The sequence below is a fragment of the Stylophora pistillata genome, chromosome 3 (assembly GCF_964205215.1).
Source record: "Stylophora pistillata chromosome 3, jaStyPist1.2, whole genome shotgun sequence".
Lineage (NCBI taxonomy): Eukaryota > Metazoa > Cnidaria > Anthozoa > Scleractinia > Pocilloporidae > Stylophora > Stylophora pistillata.
In genome coordinates, this window is record NC_142521.1 from 9,086,852 (window position 1) to 9,106,653 (window position 19,802).

At 40.4% G+C, this 19,802-nt stretch overlaps 3 protein-coding genes across 5 annotated transcripts; all 3 read right to left on the minus strand.

Annotated features, from left to right (window-relative positions):
- Window positions 1-54: 54 nt before the first annotated feature.
- On the minus strand, window positions 55-5,828 carry LOC148734423 (digestive cysteine proteinase 1-like). The gene is made up of 6 exons (XM_088755000.1): window positions 5,494-5,828; window positions 4,880-5,105; window positions 4,280-4,445; window positions 3,183-3,286; window positions 2,921-3,053; window positions 55-389 (listed from the first exon to the last, which is right to left on the minus strand). The coding sequence occupies exons 1-6, from the start codon at window positions 5,662-5,664 to the stop codon at window positions 200-202; spliced, it is 990 nt and encodes a 329-aa protein (XP_088611126.1). The 5' UTR covers window positions 5,665-5,828; the 3' UTR covers window positions 55-199.
- Window positions 5,829-7,094: 1,266 nt separating this feature from the next.
- LOC111322212 (cathepsin L) lies at window positions 7,095-12,386 on the minus strand. Its single transcript, XM_088754999.1, has 6 exons — window positions 12,158-12,386; window positions 9,762-9,987; window positions 9,138-9,303; window positions 8,612-8,718; window positions 8,242-8,374; window positions 7,095-7,602 (listed from the first exon to the last, which is right to left on the minus strand). Exons 1-6 carry the CDS (start codon window positions 12,329-12,331, stop codon window positions 7,413-7,415), a joined length of 996 nt encoding a protein of 331 aa, XP_088611125.1. The 5' UTR covers window positions 12,332-12,386; the 3' UTR covers window positions 7,095-7,412.
- Window positions 12,387-15,015: 2,629 nt separating this feature from the next.
- Window positions 15,016-19,663, minus strand: LOC148734424 (uncharacterized). 3 transcript variants are annotated; one of them, XR_015998660.1, is made up of 4 exons: window positions 18,693-19,663; window positions 17,037-17,176; window positions 16,181-16,410; window positions 15,016-15,856 (listed from the first exon to the last, which is right to left on the minus strand). XR_015998660.1 is itself a non-coding variant. In XM_088753111.1 (3 exons), exons 1-3 carry the CDS (start codon window positions 19,033-19,035, stop codon window positions 16,249-16,251), a joined length of 645 nt encoding a protein of 214 aa, XP_088609237.1. In that variant the 5' UTR covers window positions 19,036-19,663; the 3' UTR covers window positions 15,895-16,248. The 3 variants fall into 3 exon arrangements, 2 of the variants coding, with proteins under 2 accessions (XP_088609237.1, XP_088609238.1); XM_088753111.1 differs by lacking the exon at window positions 15,016-15,856 and having other exon boundaries at window positions 15,895-16,410; XM_088753112.1 differs by lacking the exon at window positions 15,016-15,856 and having other exon boundaries at window positions 16,290-16,410; window positions 17,050-17,176.
- Between the last annotated feature and the right edge of the window lie 139 nt (window positions 19,664-19,802).

Sequence of the window (19,802 nt, forward strand, 5' to 3'; positions counted from 1 at the left end):
GTGGCAAAGTCATGTTTTGGGGTGGAAACGAGGGTGCAGATGAATATGCCACGCTTTTACATGAAAAAAAAAGCTTTATTGTTTGGATAATTAATATCTCCGAGGGTCTCTTATTGAAAATAAAAATACAATTAATTGAAAATAAAATAAAATAAAAAAAATCTAAAATCGAATATTTTAAGTGTTTCACACATGTCCATTAAACAAGAGGGTAACTGGCGCTCGAAGCGATTCCACACTGGTTGTTTTTGTTTCTAGACATCATAATGTAACCTTCCATTCCCCAACTGGTTCCCCAAGAGTTCTTCACCAGCCAGTAGTCCTGTCCTTGGTAAGTTCCATAACCAACGACGAGAACTGCATGATCCAGCTGAGAAATGCTACAGGAACTGAAGGAACACAAATTTTGATAAGTTTTTATTCTCTTGTACTTTAGGAATTTTTCGATTTGCCTGCTATGAAAGAAAAGATCTGATTTACGACAGGAGACAACCGCGGCTTTATACCAAACGGAGGCCGATAAGGGACCATCTTATATGTATTTTTTCAATACTTGAAAATTTAGTTTGAAACTTGTTTTTTTATATGAATCCTTTTTGAAAAGTCTTAAAGAACAATCAAAAACCCTGATTAAATTATTGCCTCTAGAATTGACTTTTTCAAAAACCCCCAAATAATTTGCGATCCAAGCTTTTTTGCGACAGGCGGACAGACTGACAGAATGACTTACAGACGAATCGAAGACCGACTGACCGTCAAACAGTCAGACAATAAGGACGATAAGGGCGGCTCAGTCGTTGTTTGGCGCACCGACCTCTACCAAAAAGAAGCTTTGCGGCAACTTTCTGACACCTCTGTTCATCAAAAGGTCGACAAAGACCTCACTACCAGCAATCAAAACTCCGTCAAGAATACGATCAACCAACTGATAACTAAACAAGAATTGCCGGCCACAGCAAAAAATCTCATCATAACCACTCCTAGAACTTCTCGTATTTACTTTTTACCTAAAATTCACAAACCTAACAACCCGGATCGGCCCATTGTCTCGGCTTGCAGTTGCCCTACCGAACTTATCTCCAGCTATCTAGACAAAATTATGGCTCCCATCGTCAAAACTTTCCCATCATATATTAAAGACAGCCAAAACGCTCTTCAAATTTTTCGAGACTTTAATTTCCTTGGCCAAAACAAACTTCTTTTCACCATGGATATTACGTCTCTTTACACTGTCATTCCTAATGGCGAAGGCCTTCTGGCCCTTAAACATTTTTTTGATCAACGTACTGATAAGGAACCTAAATCTGAAACACAACTACGCTTAGCCGAACTAGTGCTCACACTCAATTGTTTTTCATTCGGAAACAACTTCTTCAAACAAACCAATGGTGTAGCCATGGGCACCAAAATGGGACCTAGCTATGCCAATCTTTTTGTAGGTTTTGTCGAACATCAATTTTTCAGCCAATACAACGGGTCCAAACCTAAACTCTACGGTCGCTACATCGACGACTGTATCGGCGCTACCTCCTCTACCAGAGAGGAGCTCACTCAATTCATAACCGCAGTCAATTCTTTTCACCCGGCTCTGAAATATACCTGGGAAATTTCTGAAAATTCTTCATCCTTTTTAGACAAAGTTTCAACTGAAAATAACGGTTCATGCACTAGTGTGTATTACAAACCTACAGACTCGCATAATTACTTGTTATATTCTTCTTCGCATCCATCTCGACGTTAAGAATTCCATTCCTTTATCTCAGTTTCTAAGACTTCGTCGTTTATGCAGTGATGACTCTGATTTCCACCACAAATCAGAGTCAATGTGCCAGTTTTTCGATAAACGTGGTTACCCTGTTTCTGTCGTTCAAGCGGGTTACCACCGCGCCCAACTTATTGATCGACATTCAGCACTACAAACGTCTAATAAGGAAGATTCCGACCGCATTCCATTCACTCTCACGTTTCACCCTCACAACCACTCAGTTAAATCCATCATTCTTAAAAACTTTAAATTACTTCAAAACGATCCAGAGACAAACACTATCTTTTCGCAGCCTCCGCTCATTTCATTCAAACGCGACAAAAACATAGGCAATTTTTTGGTCAGAAGTTCTTTTCAGACCAACCAGGCACTTTTAAATGCGCTCGTGCACGGTGCAGAACAAGTCCTTTCATTCACAACACTGATAAAACATCGGGACCTATACGATCCATTAAGATCACCGATCACTTCACGTGCACCTCCGCCAATGTAATCTATTGCATAACTTGCACTTATTGCAAAAAGATATACAACGGCGAAACAGGCAGAAGACTAGGTGACCGATTCCGAGAACACCTTCGAGACGTGGAAAGGAATGGCAAGGACACATCGAAACCAGTCGCTAGACATTTTAATTTACCTAATCATTCTAAGCAACACATGGCAATCTGCGGTCTTTCTTTACACTTAGGTAGCACGGAAAGCCGTAAAAAATCTTGAACAAAAGCTCATCTTTCAAACCGGCAGTCTAAATCCTACAGGGATCAACGAACGCTTTTCGTTCCACTAATTTATTCTTGTTTTTCTCGTTGCCATGTTCCCACCAATAACGTAACTCCATTCTCTGCCTTTAAATGCACACACAACCCACAATTCCTCTATTCGCTCCGACGAAGGGCTAACGCTCGAAACGTCAGCTTTTGTAATCGTTACGGTGGCTAATTTACCACTTCAACTTTGTTGATATATCCAAATTATTTCGTTACTCCCACCGACGCAGCCCCAAACAGTTTCTTTCGAAACTATCAGCCTTTAGTCAGACAATAAGACTGACTAACAGTGAGACTCATGTCGTAGTGGCTCATCAATTAACAGACAGACAGTAGATAGATGGGGCTAATTGAGAGCTATATGACATTATTATGAATCCCTTACGGTTCGTTGTACACTCCACTTTGGTAAAACTGGAATGAGGTGTGACTGGCATCGATGACCACTGAGATGGGACCCACTTCGGCCACAGCAGACTGAAGAGCTAGCTCGCTTCCTTGCTGAATGTCAACATAACCTGATGGAACGGGAAAAAGGAAGAGAGCGAAAAATCAACATTATCATCATAACAACTCTTCTCTTTTGTGTAAGTTCATCGATAACCATCGGAAATCTTCAGTAACCACGGTGTGTTTATTTTACTTACCAGTGCAGGTGGCACCTACATAAGCTTTTTCAAAGCAACAACTCTTTGGACATGGCTGCGGATAACCGGCTTCGGTGTCTATGCCACCATTTTCTTTGACGTATCTGAAAGGAGAATTAAAAGGTGTGGTACAGAAGGCGACAAACGTGTCAAACCATCATTAATCTTTATTGTACTTGATTTGAAGATTCTGAAGAGTGGATCTCTGTGGCTTGGGAGAACTAATACGAGGAAGCTTAATTCAATGTTTGCAATACTGACACTGATCGTAACTGAAATCAAAACCTAAAAAACCTAGCCCTAAAATGAACCATTCATTAACTGTCAAATATAGGAAAACGAACTATTCATAAACTGTCAAATAAAGGAAAACGAACTATTCATGAGCTGTCATATATAGGAAACCGCAATCGCTTAACTATTTAAAACCACAGAGAAACATAGAAAAAATAATCACGTAAATTTCGATAATCACGCATTGTTCAAAGTCACGCAACGAAACTAGAACTGTTCATAACAAACTCGACTAAATGGAAAGCTTCCTCCATGAAACTGAATAGCTATTTTACGCGAGTGCAACAGGCGCAAAATGCCCGCAAATTTCAGCTGAATACATATGGTACCTTCGCGTGGTGCACTCCTACTTTGGCATCAAGTCTTTCGAGCGCACTTTGACTGGATGTCGTAAAACAAAGCCAGAGTAATAGCAACAACCAATCAGAACAGAGAAGGATATCTCAAAGAGCTAATCGGAACTGAAATTGAATGCCTTGAAGAGGCGGCCTGAAAATCTCTAACGACCGAGTTTTGAGTCGAATTATGTTCCTAGACCAATCAGTTTGCGTGTCCAAACAAAACTAACGTAATCGCGTTCTAGGTCGACATTCAATCAGTTTTTCTTGTCATGGACTTGAAAATAACCTCAAGCACGCAGCTCAGATCTTTTTCACCGTGATGCCTGTATGTAACAGGATAATCGAGTTTCACTCTTTAATTTGACCTACAACCAAACACTGGATCGGCGTTGCCAAAGACAGTGCGATCTAGAGACACTGAGAGAAAGAGATGACGCAATAAAGCGTTCCTTGTTTGCTTACAAGAATGCGCAGTCCACAAATCCCTCCGAGGGAGAAGATACCTTGCCACACCCAGAGCAGTCTTGGAGATTCTGTTCGCTGAGTGCAACAAGTTTTCCTGTTTTCTTAAAATGTTGTCCCTCCAGTGACCCAGTGGCACTGAACGCCCATGAGGCACCCAACTGACCTGGCACAAAAAAAAAAAAAAAAAAATTTAAAATCGAACGCAAATCAAATTGTGGCATCGTAGCCAAGGTACATCAAGTGGAGCAAAACATGTGAAAAAGCGGGTTGAATTGGTAGCCAATAACAAGTCAAGATTAAAAGGTAGACCGTCTCGAGTGCAGTAACACGTCTGGGACCATTCCGTGATTTGTTTTGCATTTGATTGGTTGAGAGATTGATGCAATTTTCTCGACCAATAACAGAGCGAAGCGGAGTGCCACTCCACATTACATACGACCTTTAATCTATTTGAAGACATTTTTTTGTGCAACGTTGTTGTTGTTGTTGTTATTGCTGTTGTGCTTGCTTTCGTTTTTGACCAACAGCCGATATCAAGAAGAACAGTTCGATTGTCAAATCAAGGACAAAGAACAAAATTAAAGTTTCACAACTTGCCCTGATTCTTGACAGGAGTGACGTATCCCTTCGTCCTCCAATCCACCTCGGAAGGTAGGGTCAGTTCACCAGTTGGAAGGAAGGTCGAACCCCGGCGCTCTGTCTCGTTTGGAATATGAGAACCAACTCCCAAAATGAAGGATCGGTATTGGTCGACTGTCAGATCACCAAACTGGTTCATGGCCAAGGTGTGAGAGTGTCCTTCGGAGTTATGCTTTAGAACATACTGTAAGAAAAATTAACCCAGCGAATTTTTTTTTTTCCTACTGTTCAGTTTCCAGAAGAAGTTTACTCTAACCGAATTCGAAACTTAGATTATCTAGCGCCTACTCAAATCTTTTAGCAGAAGCGTTCTCCTGATTAAAAATGCTTAAGAATCGAAAGAACAATAAAAATCTACATTCTTTTTCACTCAATGAAACAGGAAAAATATTTTATTTTAGGCTTAAGTGACCACCAGTTCCCTCTCTACCCCTCCCCCCCCCCCCAGATTATCATCACCACTTCATCGACCTTTTAGTTTGTCATGTGATTATCCTATCGTACACTACTGGAAAAAATACCCCTTTTCTTAGACTCCCGTGAACTATTTTGATACTGTGAATTCATCTCACCTCTAGATTTTTCTGCCATATTGAGAAGCGGACATTGTCTTGAATTTCTGACTCGTATTTCTTGCCATAAAAAGACTTCCATTCCGGCCAGTGCTGCTTGTATGTCGCAGACGATAGATCCAGACTGTTTGCAAATGAAGCACACAGCAGAAAAACGTACAAGTACTTCATTTTGCCCTACAATATCTGATGCGATGTTTAGATGGTATGAAGCAGGTGTAGCTGGAAAGAAAACTTTGGGACTGAACCAGAAAGCACCGAGTGGGTCTGTAGATCCTGAGAGATTTGTTAAGCGGACCTTTCGTAATTGTTCTCGATCAAACGTCACGCATGAAATTGACACCTGAGAAAAACCAAAGCTATCCAGTCACGCGAAATTCAGTGACTGTAAAATGCCTTTAATTGAACATGCTAAAACTGTAAATAGCGCTGCTTCTCTTGTTGTTGCCATCAGCAACATTCAATATTCAGAGATTTTCTATTAAAAACAATATGAATTATTGAACAGTAATATTGCTTCAATCTACTGATTTAAGACAACTCCCCTTGGGTGAACATTTGGCAACAAACTGTGACTCGGTACCAATAATAATAAAAAAAATTCCCTTCTCCTTGCAGTTAAAGGCAAATACATTACCTATTCAGGGTTCGTAAAGGCCTTGAAAGTCCTTGAAGATGCTTGAATTTAAAAATAAAAAATTCAAGGCCTTGAAAGTACCTGAATTTAAGGACTAGAGCTTGATTTTTGCAATACCAATTTTTAAGTTAACAATTACAGTACTTTTATGGAAAAGCTGAGAAATAATATTAAATAATTTTAAATTGTTTATGCAAACCTCTCCAAAAGTGGCCCTTCAATTTTCAAAAACTTGGCCTTCAAAGTCATGGAAAAGTCCTTGAATTTCAACCTTTAGCATCTGTAGGAACCTACTCCTATAGGGTAATATATCATTTTGATTGTTGTCTAGTACCATAACAGCATTCATTGCACTCCAGCTGACAAAAATAAACACAAGTACACTTATTCATGACCGTCAATGACGAAATTGCGTGACGTCAGTAACGATGGCAGTATGGCAGTCCCCTAAAGATAACTCCAGATTTGCGATATATTGAAAGCCCGAGTTCACGCAGCTATGCGTCTAGTCTATTTATTGTTACAGAGGAGGGTTCTTCACCAGCGTCTCACTTGAATTTTTTAGCACCATAACAACGTCTTCAAATCGGAGCGTGGCGAGGACTCAAACCCAGATCCTACCGTGTAATTGTAACTTGAAATGTAGGGACCTTAAGAGGAAGGTCTAGACACGAGACTAGGGAGGGCTATCTTTTCGAACACGGAGGGGGGGCAGCGCTGTCTTAAAAAGCAGATGGGGAAAGGGGAGGTAAGATGAGAACACGGAAGGGGGCAGCGCTGTGTCTTAAAAGCAGATGGGGGAAGGGGAGGTAAGACGAGAACAAGGAGGGGGAGCAGCGATGTGTCTTAAAAGCAGATGGGGGAAGGGGAGGTAAGACGAGAACAAGGAGGGGGGGCAGCGCTGTGTCTTAAAAGGAAGATGGGGGAAAGGGAGGAACACGTTCAGTCAAGAGAGCAACTAAAATAAAATCTATTCGTTTATTTCACTTTAGTGCAACAACAACAAAAAGAACAAATCACACTCAACTAAAAAAAATATAACACGAGAAAAGAAAACTACCAAATAGACTACCAAGACTGATTCATGCCTTTTGAAGTTCGTAAGAAAATCTTCGTTCAATCTCTACAATCGCTGAGCGAGTTTAAACTACCTAACGTACAAGTTTATAAAAATTCTGTTCTTGTCTTTTTGTGTGTGTTACACTCTATTGACTTGGAAAAAAGTATAATTTGAAGTAAAAAGAGCCGAGTAAAATTTTGATCTGCTCTAAAACAACGCGAATTAGACAAGTGGGTAACTAGCACTGGTAGCAATTCCGCACTGGTTGTTCTTGTTCCTCGACATCATAATGTAACCTTCCATTCCCCAGCTCTTTCCCCAGGAGTTCTTTACCAGCCAGTAGTCCTGTCCTTGGTATGTTCCATAACCAACAGCTAGCACCCCATGGTCCAGCACTGTAGAACTGCAGGTACTGTGATATAAATTGTGATATCAATTTACGAGATAAATATATTTTATTACACGACTCGGGCAGTCAGAGAGCCAATAACTAAAATCAACCAATCAAAATGCTCTATGGCCGGTCCAATATTCTCTAAGTATTGGACCGGGCACTGTCCCGAATGGTCCCGAATGATACCGCACCTGTGTCCCTTTGAACTTCAGTCGTATAATAAATCTCTTATTAACCAAGCTTGCTCGGAACCGTACTGGAAGAATATCGGCCCTCGGTCTTTTTTGTACGGACCGAGCGCAGCGAGGTCCGTACTGTCAAGACCTCGGGCCGATATTCTCCCAGTACGGCCCTCGCGTTTGGTTAATAAGATATAGAATTTCGTTAATGACGTTCTCCGTCACGTAGTCAAGTATATCGAATTGAGTTCCCGGTGTCAGTATCGCGTGACATAATGGTCTACATAAGAAAACATATGAGCTCAGGACCTCCCTATTGCTGACAAACGTTTCTTCGTCCGCAAGAAAGTTTTTAACCCTTGAGCAAAGCCGAGCCGGCGAGAGGTCTGGGAGGGTATGGCACTAATAGTGCCAGTCTCCTACGCTGAGTTGTTGTTTGGTCTTGTCACATAAAACAGTTCAAAATATCTATACTCACGGTTCGTTGTAGACTCCTTTGTGGTATAGCTGGAATGATTGGTGGCTAGCATCTATGGCTACAGAGATTGGGCCGACTGTTGCAACAGCGGATTGAAGAGCAGCTTCGCTTCCTCGCTGGATATCCATGTAACCTAACAGGAGCACCAACATAGACGTATTATTTGAACCAAAAATTACGTAAGTGAATGAATAAATGATAAGTAAATAAATAAAACGACTTTTGAAGAACCAAAAATAATAAGGAAAAGATCTGTGCTCTTTATCTTGTCCCGTGCAACATCGATGGCAAACATCGTCGCACTCTCGTTAAATCGTCTGTTCGATAATCATCGGAAACTACCGATGATGATTCGTTGACTTTCCCTTACCAGTATCAGTAGCACCGACGTCAGCTGCTCGGAACTTGCAGCGTTCATCGCGGGCTTTGTAAGGATAGCTTGCTTCGGTATCGATACCACCATTAGCTTTGATATACCTGAAAATGATAGCGTAAGAACTTTTGAATAAAAAGATAACTCATAAATGGCTAGAAATGCTAGATTTTCAGCTTTTTCACGCAAATCCAAGATTGGAAAACAAGAAACGAGTTGAGAAAATATTTTTTGCGATTTTCTAATAAATTCAGTGATGTACTCTTAGGCCACGATTCAGCTGATGACAACACGTCCTAAACCGTTAGCTCCCAGAAAGGATTAACATGTAAATTGTTGGCACCGCAATCTCAATACATAACTCTGCAAACTGAAAATTAAGATGGACAAGTCTATCAGCTGGAAGTTGTTAACTTAATATAGCATCAGATTCTCTTCAGTAACTTTAACAGGAAATCTGCATCAGCTAACGGTGTAGAAAAATATCAGAAAGGCGAGAAATATTTAGTTTTTCGCCGCTTACTGGAAGGCGTAGTCCATGAGTCCTCCCTCGCAACCGTGATTTCCAAATTTAGTCGAGCAGTCGACCAGATTCTGTTCGCTAAGTGAGACGAGGTTTCCTGTTTTCTTGAAGTGTTGTCCCTCCAGTGATCCTGTTGTACTGAACGCCCAGCAAGAACCACATTGACCTGAAACAGAAAAAAAGATAAGCAGACATCACCAATACGTTCTTAGCGAAAATATCTTTAAAGATCAACAATTTCACGAATGTCGCAGGTGGTAAATATTTTCTACTAGATGCATAAATGTTCACGCCAAGTTATAAACTTTTACAAAGGGCTGAAACTTTGGTTTCTGATGATGAAAATTCTTAGTTGAAGGAATATTTGCCAAAAGCTATGCCAAATACCGATATTTCTTTGTAAAATATTGACAAGTTTAGAGTTTCCCATTTTCAACGAATCAGAAAAGTGTGACATTTAATCGAGTAAGTCCATCGAGCGAATGAAGCTAGATAGTATAGAAAGGGATATTACGAGGGCTTTCACAGATCGGTGAGTGGACATGAGATACGAATCGTTGCAAGACATTTAATCATGAAATTCAGAGGAGCAAAATTGGAAAAAAACCACACGATCAAACTTACCTTGATTCTTTACCGGAGTTACGTATCCCTTAGTTCTCCAGTCCACTGACGAGGGGAGGCTCACTCCACTGGGAGGGAGGTAGGCCGATCCATGACGTTCAGTTTCATTGGAGTAGTGGGAACGAAGTCCCAGGTAATAAAATCGGAATTCATCAACTGTCAGATCACCGAACTGGTTCATAGCCAGGGTGTAAGAGTGTCCCTCGGAGTTGTGTTGTTGAACTTTCTAAAAAACAAAACAGATAAAAATAATTTAGGAGAGAAATGAAAGCAACTAGACTATAGTCAGTAAAGGTTAGGCGGTTATAGTGATTACATGGCAAACCTGTCTTCGTCGTAGGAATTTTTATTTATTACGTTATTTCTTAAATTAACTAGGTTCCAATTCATCTGTTTCCACTATGGTGGGAAAAAAAGGGAAAGATTCTAGGTTTCGAATAGACCTTGAGTAATTTAACCAATTCTTTTTTTTTTTCCTTCTGTCGTTTGCAATCTTTGTTCAATGTCTCTATCATCCGTGCTCTTACTCGATTACAAAATTTTAGTTTTTTTCTACTAAATTTGTAATTAGAGATGTCACGCGACGCGACTCTACACATGCAAACAATGGCCAGGAGAGGAACTCGTAGATATTGCGTTTCAGAAATTTGCTGAGCGTTTTCAGAACGAAAAATTGAAAAATCACTCAAACACAGGTGCTGGACAAGGGAATGTAATTTTGCGCAATCAAAAGTATCGAACCTTTCTGGGGGGTATTAACACTGCGGTTACTTGACATTAGATTCAAGTCAAGGTCAGACTTTTCCTTATCGAAACTAATTGGGAGAAACCCTACTGTACGATGCGCCAGAATATTTGGAAAAAAAAATTATTGCTCTTTAACCTGAAACAGATTCATGGGAAGATCAATGAAGTTGACTTTAACCAAGCAGTTGACTATAAGCCTGTAAAGTGATTACGAGTTTATCAAATAAAACGTATCAGATGGGTTTTAAATAACGAAATCCTCAAATTATTGACTTCACAAATTTAGAAGAACGATAAAATGCCTTTCATTACAGCCTGCTGCGGAGCCATCGACACAAAATCTGCAAATACCGAATTATACTTTATTGTACTACCTTGCAACCGAACAACTTTGTGTCAAGCGTCACAACTGTCAGATTTTGCACTTTGCAGGCGTTGATCCTGATGAATGCCAATCAAGTAAATTAACACTTCTCACGCTAAAGGCTGCCAAAATAATCGATTCAGCGCGGCAATTGGGCTGTCAAGATAGAGAATGACGCAGACTACAACGACCACGATAGACGAAAAAAGAAAAGAAGATATAAGCAATAATGTGACAAGACAACATTTTATCTCAAGAATGTAACGTCACAACTACACATATGCTTTCCCGCGAGCGGAACCCAAAGAAAGGTGTTCGTGATCGACAGTTTGCGGGTATATATTATTCTGGAGTTTTCAAGCGCGTTCGCAATTACCATATTTACTGATTTGGCGGAGCATTGTTGGACGGGGACAGACTTTGTCGAGAATGGACCTTGCAATTTTTGTCACTAGCTAGTGCGTAGGGTACCTTAATTTGATTAAAAATTGACGTTTGGTAACACCGGAAACAGCTGCTGCAATGGAAAAAAGAGGTTTCTTCAAGAAAGCGTGCTTATAAACTAAAGGTCACAGGGAGGGATTAAAAAATTCACGTATTTTGTCGAGATAAGTAATTTTCTGTCAAAATAAAATATAATTTGAGCACAAATGTCTTCTGGCGGAATAAGAGCTTTTCTGCTTTATTTACAGCATGACGTTTGAGCTTTCGGTGCCAGGTACAGGAAAGGCTACCGAACGGCATTCCAGTTGGGAAGAAACAAAATCATCACGCAGATAATTACAGGATTTAATAAGCATGCCCAATAGTCGGGCTTAATACAGAGAACATGCGTGAACAGATGAATCATGCCATAATTACAACAGACTCATTCGCACGAATAGGCCGGTTCATCGCAGACAAAATTATGTAACGAAATCCCGGTATAATCGGACACAAAATGAATTGGCAGGATCGATAATTCCGAGAATTCAAAACCTCAAAACTTATACCGATATTAAAAACCACGACTGCAAATTTTGTTCTGGGATATACGCAGCTGTTTGAATTTTGCTTGGGTCTGCCAATGGTCTTCGCGCCAATTTACTAGGGGACGAAGAAATACCCCGAAATCAGAATAAACCAAGGATTCCCGCATACGGTTCACATGACCACAAACGAGACAAAATCGTGGGGAATTGTATACGCCGACGTCAAAGCATTAAACAACTCTTGTAGAACAGTTTGGACGATTTGAATTGCCTATTCTCATGCGCATATAATATTTCATGCGTGAATTACATACCCTCAAGTTGTCTCTCCAGATAGCATAGCGAGCTTGTTCTTCAGTATCTGTAAGGTAACTCTTGTCGTGAAAGCTTTTCCATGCTTGCCACTGCTCTTCATACTCTCGAAACTTCAGCACAGCGCTGTTTGCCACGGACAGGCACAACACAAAAGCAAGAACAGCCTTCATCATCAGTACTGGAGTATGGCTACGCTACAACAACGATAGGCTACAACTGAAGAATGCCAGCAATTTATAAACAGAAGTCACAAGACCTCCTCGAGATAATAGGATTAATTTACGCAGTCACGAGATCACCGTCTTCCGGTGATTCAGCGCGAATTAATCTCAGCGGGGGTAGGGGGGTAGGGATGGGTTTTGTCTTACTTCATCAACTCCAATGTACTTTAGTTGAGGAAAATTCATTTTCAGAAAGTACGAACGAGGGACCGAATCTAAGAAGGGAGCAAATGGCTTGAAAATTCTGTTCTGTTTACTGTTTTATCATATTTACTCAGATCATGTTTTGGCTTTTCAAGCTGAATCATCATTTGTCACCAAACCGGCACAAAAACATGGACACGAAGAGGCCAATAATAAACTTGACCCAAAATGTACATAAATACATTGTACATAATCGCTCTTGTACAGACGTACGACCCTATTTATGGTTTTGAGGAGGGACTACAGATAGTCAGAAATGTCAGTCAAAACTGATTGATAGTATGAGCAAAAAGTCAAAATTATAACAGACTTGGAGAGTTTAGGACAGTTCTAAGAATAGACCCTTTCAAGGTTAACGCCGCCATTTTGCCGGGGGTGCAAAACTGCTGGGGTGAACGCAAAATGTACAGTGAATGTATGGGAAAAGTTAAGAAAATGATGCTCGATAATTTGAGGAAGGTTGACATCGTGCAATTTCTATGAATTACAAACTAAAGATACCAGACCTACCAGTTTACCGATCAAATTTGAGAAATTAAGTTTCGCGAAAAATGCCGCAAATTAATTTGATTTTCTATATATTTGTCTCTAAAACCAAGCCGCCGTTTGCGGGAAAATTTAAACGTATTTGTATGAAAAACTAAAAATAAGATTTCTCACTTCTCAGCGAGCCTGAACCCTTCACATTTAATCGGCAACATCTTTTGCTAGGTATCTTTACTTCGTAATTCATAGAAATTGCAGAATGTCAACCTTCCTCAAATTATCCCACATCAATCTCCCGACTTTTTCCATACATTCACTGTACATTTTGCGCTCGCCCCAGCAGTTTTGCACCCCCAGCGAAATGGCGGGGCGTTAACCTTCAAAGGGTCTATTCTCTCCCCGACACAAATGCGGTGCTGTCATGAGACGAGAGGTAGAGAACGTTGGGTACTGTGTAAGCATTGAAAAGCAAATCGATTTTTTTAAACTAAGCAACTCTTTTGAAAGTTTGAATAATTGAGATAGAATTCAATAGATTTTGAGTATATGAAAATCATATATGTGTACTGCGGTTTCAAGGATCGCTTTCATACATGTAGGTACTTCGTGAAATCCTTCATACATGTATCAATACAGAAGAACATATGAGAATACATGGTCATTTGCATTCATTAACATACATTAAGGATTACACCAAGTACTTACCTTCATACATCTCACGAAACCGCAGTACACATGTATGATTTTCATCGATTCAAAATTCATTGATTTATAGCACTTCGACGCGTTTAATGGGAACCAACATGATGACCAGCTCTCAGTTGGCTTGTTAGCTTAGTTGGTATGGTAGAGCACTCCACCCGGGTACCGGTATCGTAGAAGTCAGGGGTTCGTATCCCGTACGGGCCTGAATTTTTTTCAGGCCTTATTTCCGATAATTTAGATAGGTTAAGAACCAACATGAGCTGCAGAAACTTGCTTGCCTGCTTGTCATCAGGCAACGATGTCAGCATCTGATAATCCCTCAAACCCCCCCCCCCCCCCCCATCTCTCTCTCTCTCCCTCGCTCATAAAAATTTCTCATGTAGCGCTTGGTTCCAGGCTCTCCCAACAAACTAAAACGGCGTGAAAGTTGACAGAAATGGGCTCAGATTATTCAAATGGATAAGAATTTACAAATCTTCAAGCATCCGGGCTTCCCCAACTAACCGTATGAAAGTCGACAAAATTAGTCCAGATTATCCAAATCGAACAAGACTTTACAAATCTACAACCATCCTTGAATATAAAATCCCGTTGATTTCAATAAAGAAATGATTTATTTGTCTTTCCCTTTATCATATGATCAACCCCGAATTTTTTGGGTTTCATTAAAAGTCGGTTACCGGCCATCTACCTCCGCCTGTTATGGTAGGTACTTGGTGCAATCCTTCATATATGCATCAATACAGAAGAACAGATAAGAATACATGGTCATTTGCATTCATTAACATACATTAAGGATTACACCAAGTACTTACCCCTATTATACTCTTACCGCTGACTGTTTAGCCTGCCAACAGGCTCGCGTGTTTGGGTTCTGCCCAAACGACCCTTTTCGGGCACTGCAATTATATCACCGATATAACATCGGTAGCCGCGGCTTATGGAAAAGTTATTGAAACCTCTGCAATTTATTTTACTGGTCAGGGAGATTTGGAGAACTGTAAGGAAGATTTGGAGAGTTAGTTTAGACGATACCAATTTAAAAAAGCAAGCGAGGAAAAAAAAAATTCAACGTCATGCAAACGATTAACATGTCATTTCGCTAAATTAAGCATGCCGTAGCAGAGATATTTTTGTAGAGTTCTCTATTTAGAAGTGGTTTCCCTGTGGTTTTTTTTAGCTATTATTATCCACCTAGAACAAGATCCACGAGCCTCGCATGAGTCACATTACGTCGCCACTTTCACTCTGACCCGTTTTGTTGTTTATTCTTATCCAGAACTCTGCTCATTCTTTTTTTCTTAGTTTTCTTCTTTTACAATGGCTCGTAAGGCCCACCATTTATGCAAGCTCTATATTACTATAAATGAAATAAATCATTGTTTCACCCGGAGGTGACTTATACACGTTAAACAAAATGATCTCCCCAGGTTAACTGCAATTAAAGCTAAAATTGCAGAAAAGAAAACCGAACAAAGTTCAGGATTCGACGGAAATCGAACTAAACTGTCAGAAACTGGAAGGGTGCCACCACCAGTTGAACCGCGAAACCGTATGTTGGGACCGAGCCAACATTATATATTTCTCGTGCAAAATTGCATTGCTCGTGAAAACGTTATATTCTTCAATACAAAGTTTATATTTCTCGTCCACAATTATATTCCTTCTACAAACTTTATATTCGTCGTAGAAACTTTATATTTGTTGAGGGGCCGTAAGGGGGGGTCGCGCGCACAGTTCACGGCAATTAAAAAACGCAAATCACGAAACACGATAATTAATTTTCGAGTTTCACGGTTCACGGAAAATAAACTTACACATGAGAAAGACTTGTCGCCTGACCCTATATATATAATATTGTTGACAGTCGTTTTAATGTATTTCAGAAAGCGCTCAACTCGTGATTGTGTCGTGATTGGTAATGTCAGATTCGGTTTCACAGCTTTGTTCTGCAGCAGACAGGCAGTCGCTTAAGATTTCAGTCTCTCGTTGAATTCTTCAATCTCTCTGTCACTGTCACACTGTGCCATGTCTCCAAACTCGTTTGCAGACGCCGCTGCCTTAGGGCAATTGTCTTGAAATCTGTAAATGCAAGGTAGTATAAAAAATACACGATCCACTTGACTACTGAAGTCTTAAAAGTTCTAATAACTGATATTATCATTCAATCTTGAAAGTTAGCAATTAGAACTGATATTATAAATGTGGATTCATCTTGTCTTGTGACTATCGGTGTAACAACAACTAAATACGCCGTTTTGCAAAAGACCTTAAGATACTTCGAGAAGTAAATAGATCAGAGGATCTTTAACAAAAAAAAGTAAAAGAAATGTTTTACTTAGGCTGATGGTGACAGATTGGTTAGTATAATATCACAATCTTACAAATAATGTGAAAGACTCTTACATGTTGTCTAACTCTAAATCACGATCACTGTCATTTCCCGCTGATATTCCTTTAGGTGAACCAACGTTTCACATTACACTTCCATCCCTTTGACTTTCTTGATCTCCTCCGCGGCTTCCACTCTTCTTCAGGAAGGCTTCCATATTTCTTTTCATTCCAGCTATTGTTGCATTGTTTCTTGGCATTATCTTCCTCGTTTCGACGGTTTTGACAAGCTGTATTAAAGTGTTCTGTAAGGCAGCAACAAAAATATGACCTCCAGTAATCTTTACTTTTTTAAGAAAACAATGAATTTTAAACACCTGCTTTATTCTTTGACAATACAGAAGTTCTCTGGATGGTCTTCTCCAGTGGTTTTCTTTTAAAGTAAAATTGATGGTGATACTTCAAAGTAAAACTTCCGAAGCTTTTAATAGAAATGTTTCTGCAGACAAGCTTGAAGGATAATGCTCAACATTTTACGTACTTTTTTTAAAGTATCGAGCTTTACTCTACGGAGTCCTGTCCGTTGGTACAATCTTTAACTTCTGGCAACGACCACACCCGTTATAGTAAATTCATTGACCGCTGTGCTATTGAACATACTTGCCAGAGCTACAAACACATTGGAAGGCTAATTCACTAAATACATTAAAGACGATTTAAATGATCATCGTTATCATCATCGTCTCCATTATAGTAATAAAATGATAAAATTTTAGGAAAAATCATGGCTGTTAACAATAACAAAAATTCTTAACGATTTCTTTTAGTCGCACATAGCCAAATTTAGATCATCCAACATCTTGGTCTGTCGTTCATTTCGCTCAACACTTTCGCCCTGTTTTAGGCGCTTTACAAGGTGGTCGTCCTCTACCTTTGAAGCTGACCTTTTCCTTCCACCTCTTGGCTTTCGTTTGCTGACTTTGCTCTTTTGCTGTTCTTCGCCACCAGCAACTGTGATATTTATCACCGGGGAATCTTTCGAAAAGACGATTTCCTTTTTAAGAACATTGACTGAAAGAAAATAATGACAATAAAATTAATTAATCAAATAATAATCTTTTGACTACGTCCTTTTTATCTTTTGTCTATCTACTTTGACATTTATATTGGTGTCATTTTTTCTTGGCAGTTTCAAACCCCACTCCAGTCTCTTTCGTAGTCCATAAAAATTAAATTTAAGTTGCGTTTAATCGAGAAAAAAAATCTGTCCGAATATTCTCTTCGTAGTCTTCCTAGGTTGTTCCTATTCTCAGGTCTTCTCATTATTGTCAACACACCCTTTTTGCAAAGTGAGCGATCAAGGATCATCAAGAAATATCTCAGGAGGTGTGTTGAATATCGCCTCTAACGACCCTAACCGAAATCACGGCTCTCATCAATTACTCACTTCCTGTATAATTTCTGAGATAATTTTCGATTCTTAAGCAAACTTCAAATAAAATATGTAGGGGGGACTGAATAAAACTTTTCTAGACTTCTAGTATTGTAAGGGCCTGTTTACATGGAGATCGGGTGACCCTTCTAAAAGGGGCACCCTCTTAGAAGGGTAACCCTTGCCTATTGTATTTTCCGGCTTGGTTTACATGAGAGGTAGGGTCACCCTATCTGCTTGGTGGGGTAACCCTCCTGCGAGGGCCAACTTTTTGCCATGTAAACACTTGAGGTAGGGTCACCCTCCTAGAAGGGTCAACTTTTGTGGGTTCAGTTTACTGTCAGATTGCCGCGAAACTCTGTAATGGCTTCGCGCACGTATAAGCCCGAGGAATATTTTCGCCGTTCTGTGGTGGCCAATTTGTTTGAACAGAGTTTGAAACAGTCGGAGGACAACAGTGTCGACATTTCGAAAAAAGACATAGATGATCATGAATTAGTGGTCGACGAGAGTACCATAGAAAGCCGCTCGACTCGGAAAGATATGGAAGAAGGCTTGCTACGTGAAAAATCAAAGAATTCACAGGGAAAACGAAAAGCGTCCTTCGCCACTGCTCTGTGCGACCATGATTCCGCCAAATTCTCCCTCGGCGACAAAATGGCACTCCTTCGTACATGCCTCAATCGTCGCATTGCAACATTGTACTGGGCGGCTACCTGTAGCGCCATTCGCTCTTGTCGGCGTTTTTCTATTAGGGGATACGACAGCAAGAACCCACAGCACTGAAAAACCGCAAGCGCAAGGAAAATTGAATTTACCGCCAAAATACTTCGTTTGTCCGCCATTTTAGTTGCTTTATACTTAGCGACCGCGCAGTTATCTCCCTCGGTGCCAAATTCAATAATCGCGATAGCCCTGGGGACAAGACTTTGCATGTAAACGGGGGCTATCTTTTGCCCCTTCTAGAAGAGTGACCCTCCTAAGGGGGTCACCCTATCTCCATGTAAACAGGCCCTAAGAGATGTAAGAAATTAACGCGAATTAAAACAATTAACACGAAAGTATGGATATCAGATACCTTACACACGTGACTTTCAAGTAACACGTGTCATAAATTATGATCTCTTATCAAATTTTCATAATGAAAACACTAACCATGTAAAACTGCAGAATCGACAAAAAGCGGCCTTTTCATGTTCCACTGCGCTTGTGTATTGATTGAGAAAGCTTTACTGCCTTCTGCGCCTTTGGCTAGTCTGCACAGCTTAAGATCAATAGATGACCCTATTCCCCGCTTCTCAGCTTCGGCCTTGAGGCCCGCGTGTTCAACCATCTGCCTTTTCAGGGCATCAAGGGAATTATGTTCTCTTTTCAGGGGAATTCTGGTCCTTTCCTTTCCCCCAAGAAAACTGAAAGATCCAGGAGATTTGGGATCAACGAAGTAGACAACCCCTTCTAAAACACGAAACGGCTCTTCGCTGACTTCGCTCTTCGACATTGTGGGTCGTGAGAAATGAAGACAAGACGTCAGACAATGAATGATCTGAAGACCTGATCGTTGGTGTCAAAGGTCGCATCAGCTTTATTTTTGGATCAACGGGTCATGCGAAACCCTATTGTTTGGTCACGACAGCTGAAGAAAACAGACACGGCGGTCACCTGGAGAGTTCCTTTGTGGGGTCTTCGTAGCCGTTCACGGAAAAAGGTCGTTTTCGTGTTTGTTATCACGGGTATCGGAAAATTATTTCTCTGTTTCACGTATCACGACGATCATATCATTCACGGTTCACGAGTTTTAAAACTTTTAGATTACGGATCACAGAAAATAAATTAATCCGATCACGTTTCACGTAAAACCCCCTTACGGCCCCTCTTTGCTCCTGTAAATTTTTACATTCCTCTTCAGTGCAAACTTCCTAGCGCAGTGCTTACATCCCTTTATCACACGAACTTTACTTCGAAGGCAAATATGGCTCTCCTTCGCAGCTTCTTCACTCTCGGTCAGGTGGCTTTGTCACGATAGCCCCTTCAAGCTTTCCAATGGAGCTCGACATCGTCGAACTTAATCACAGGCACAAAGCCTCTGGCAACAGTCCACCGCAAAAGAAAGGCAAGAAATCCCTTCATTTTGGTAGGGTAGTTTTATAAATCTTCCGAAAGTGTTCTTGTTTTCAGCTGTGCCAGTGAGGTATGACTGCTGCGTGTAGGGTTAAAAATACCGCAGTCCTGCACGTGCGTTACAGATGCCGTCTTTATGCATACCAT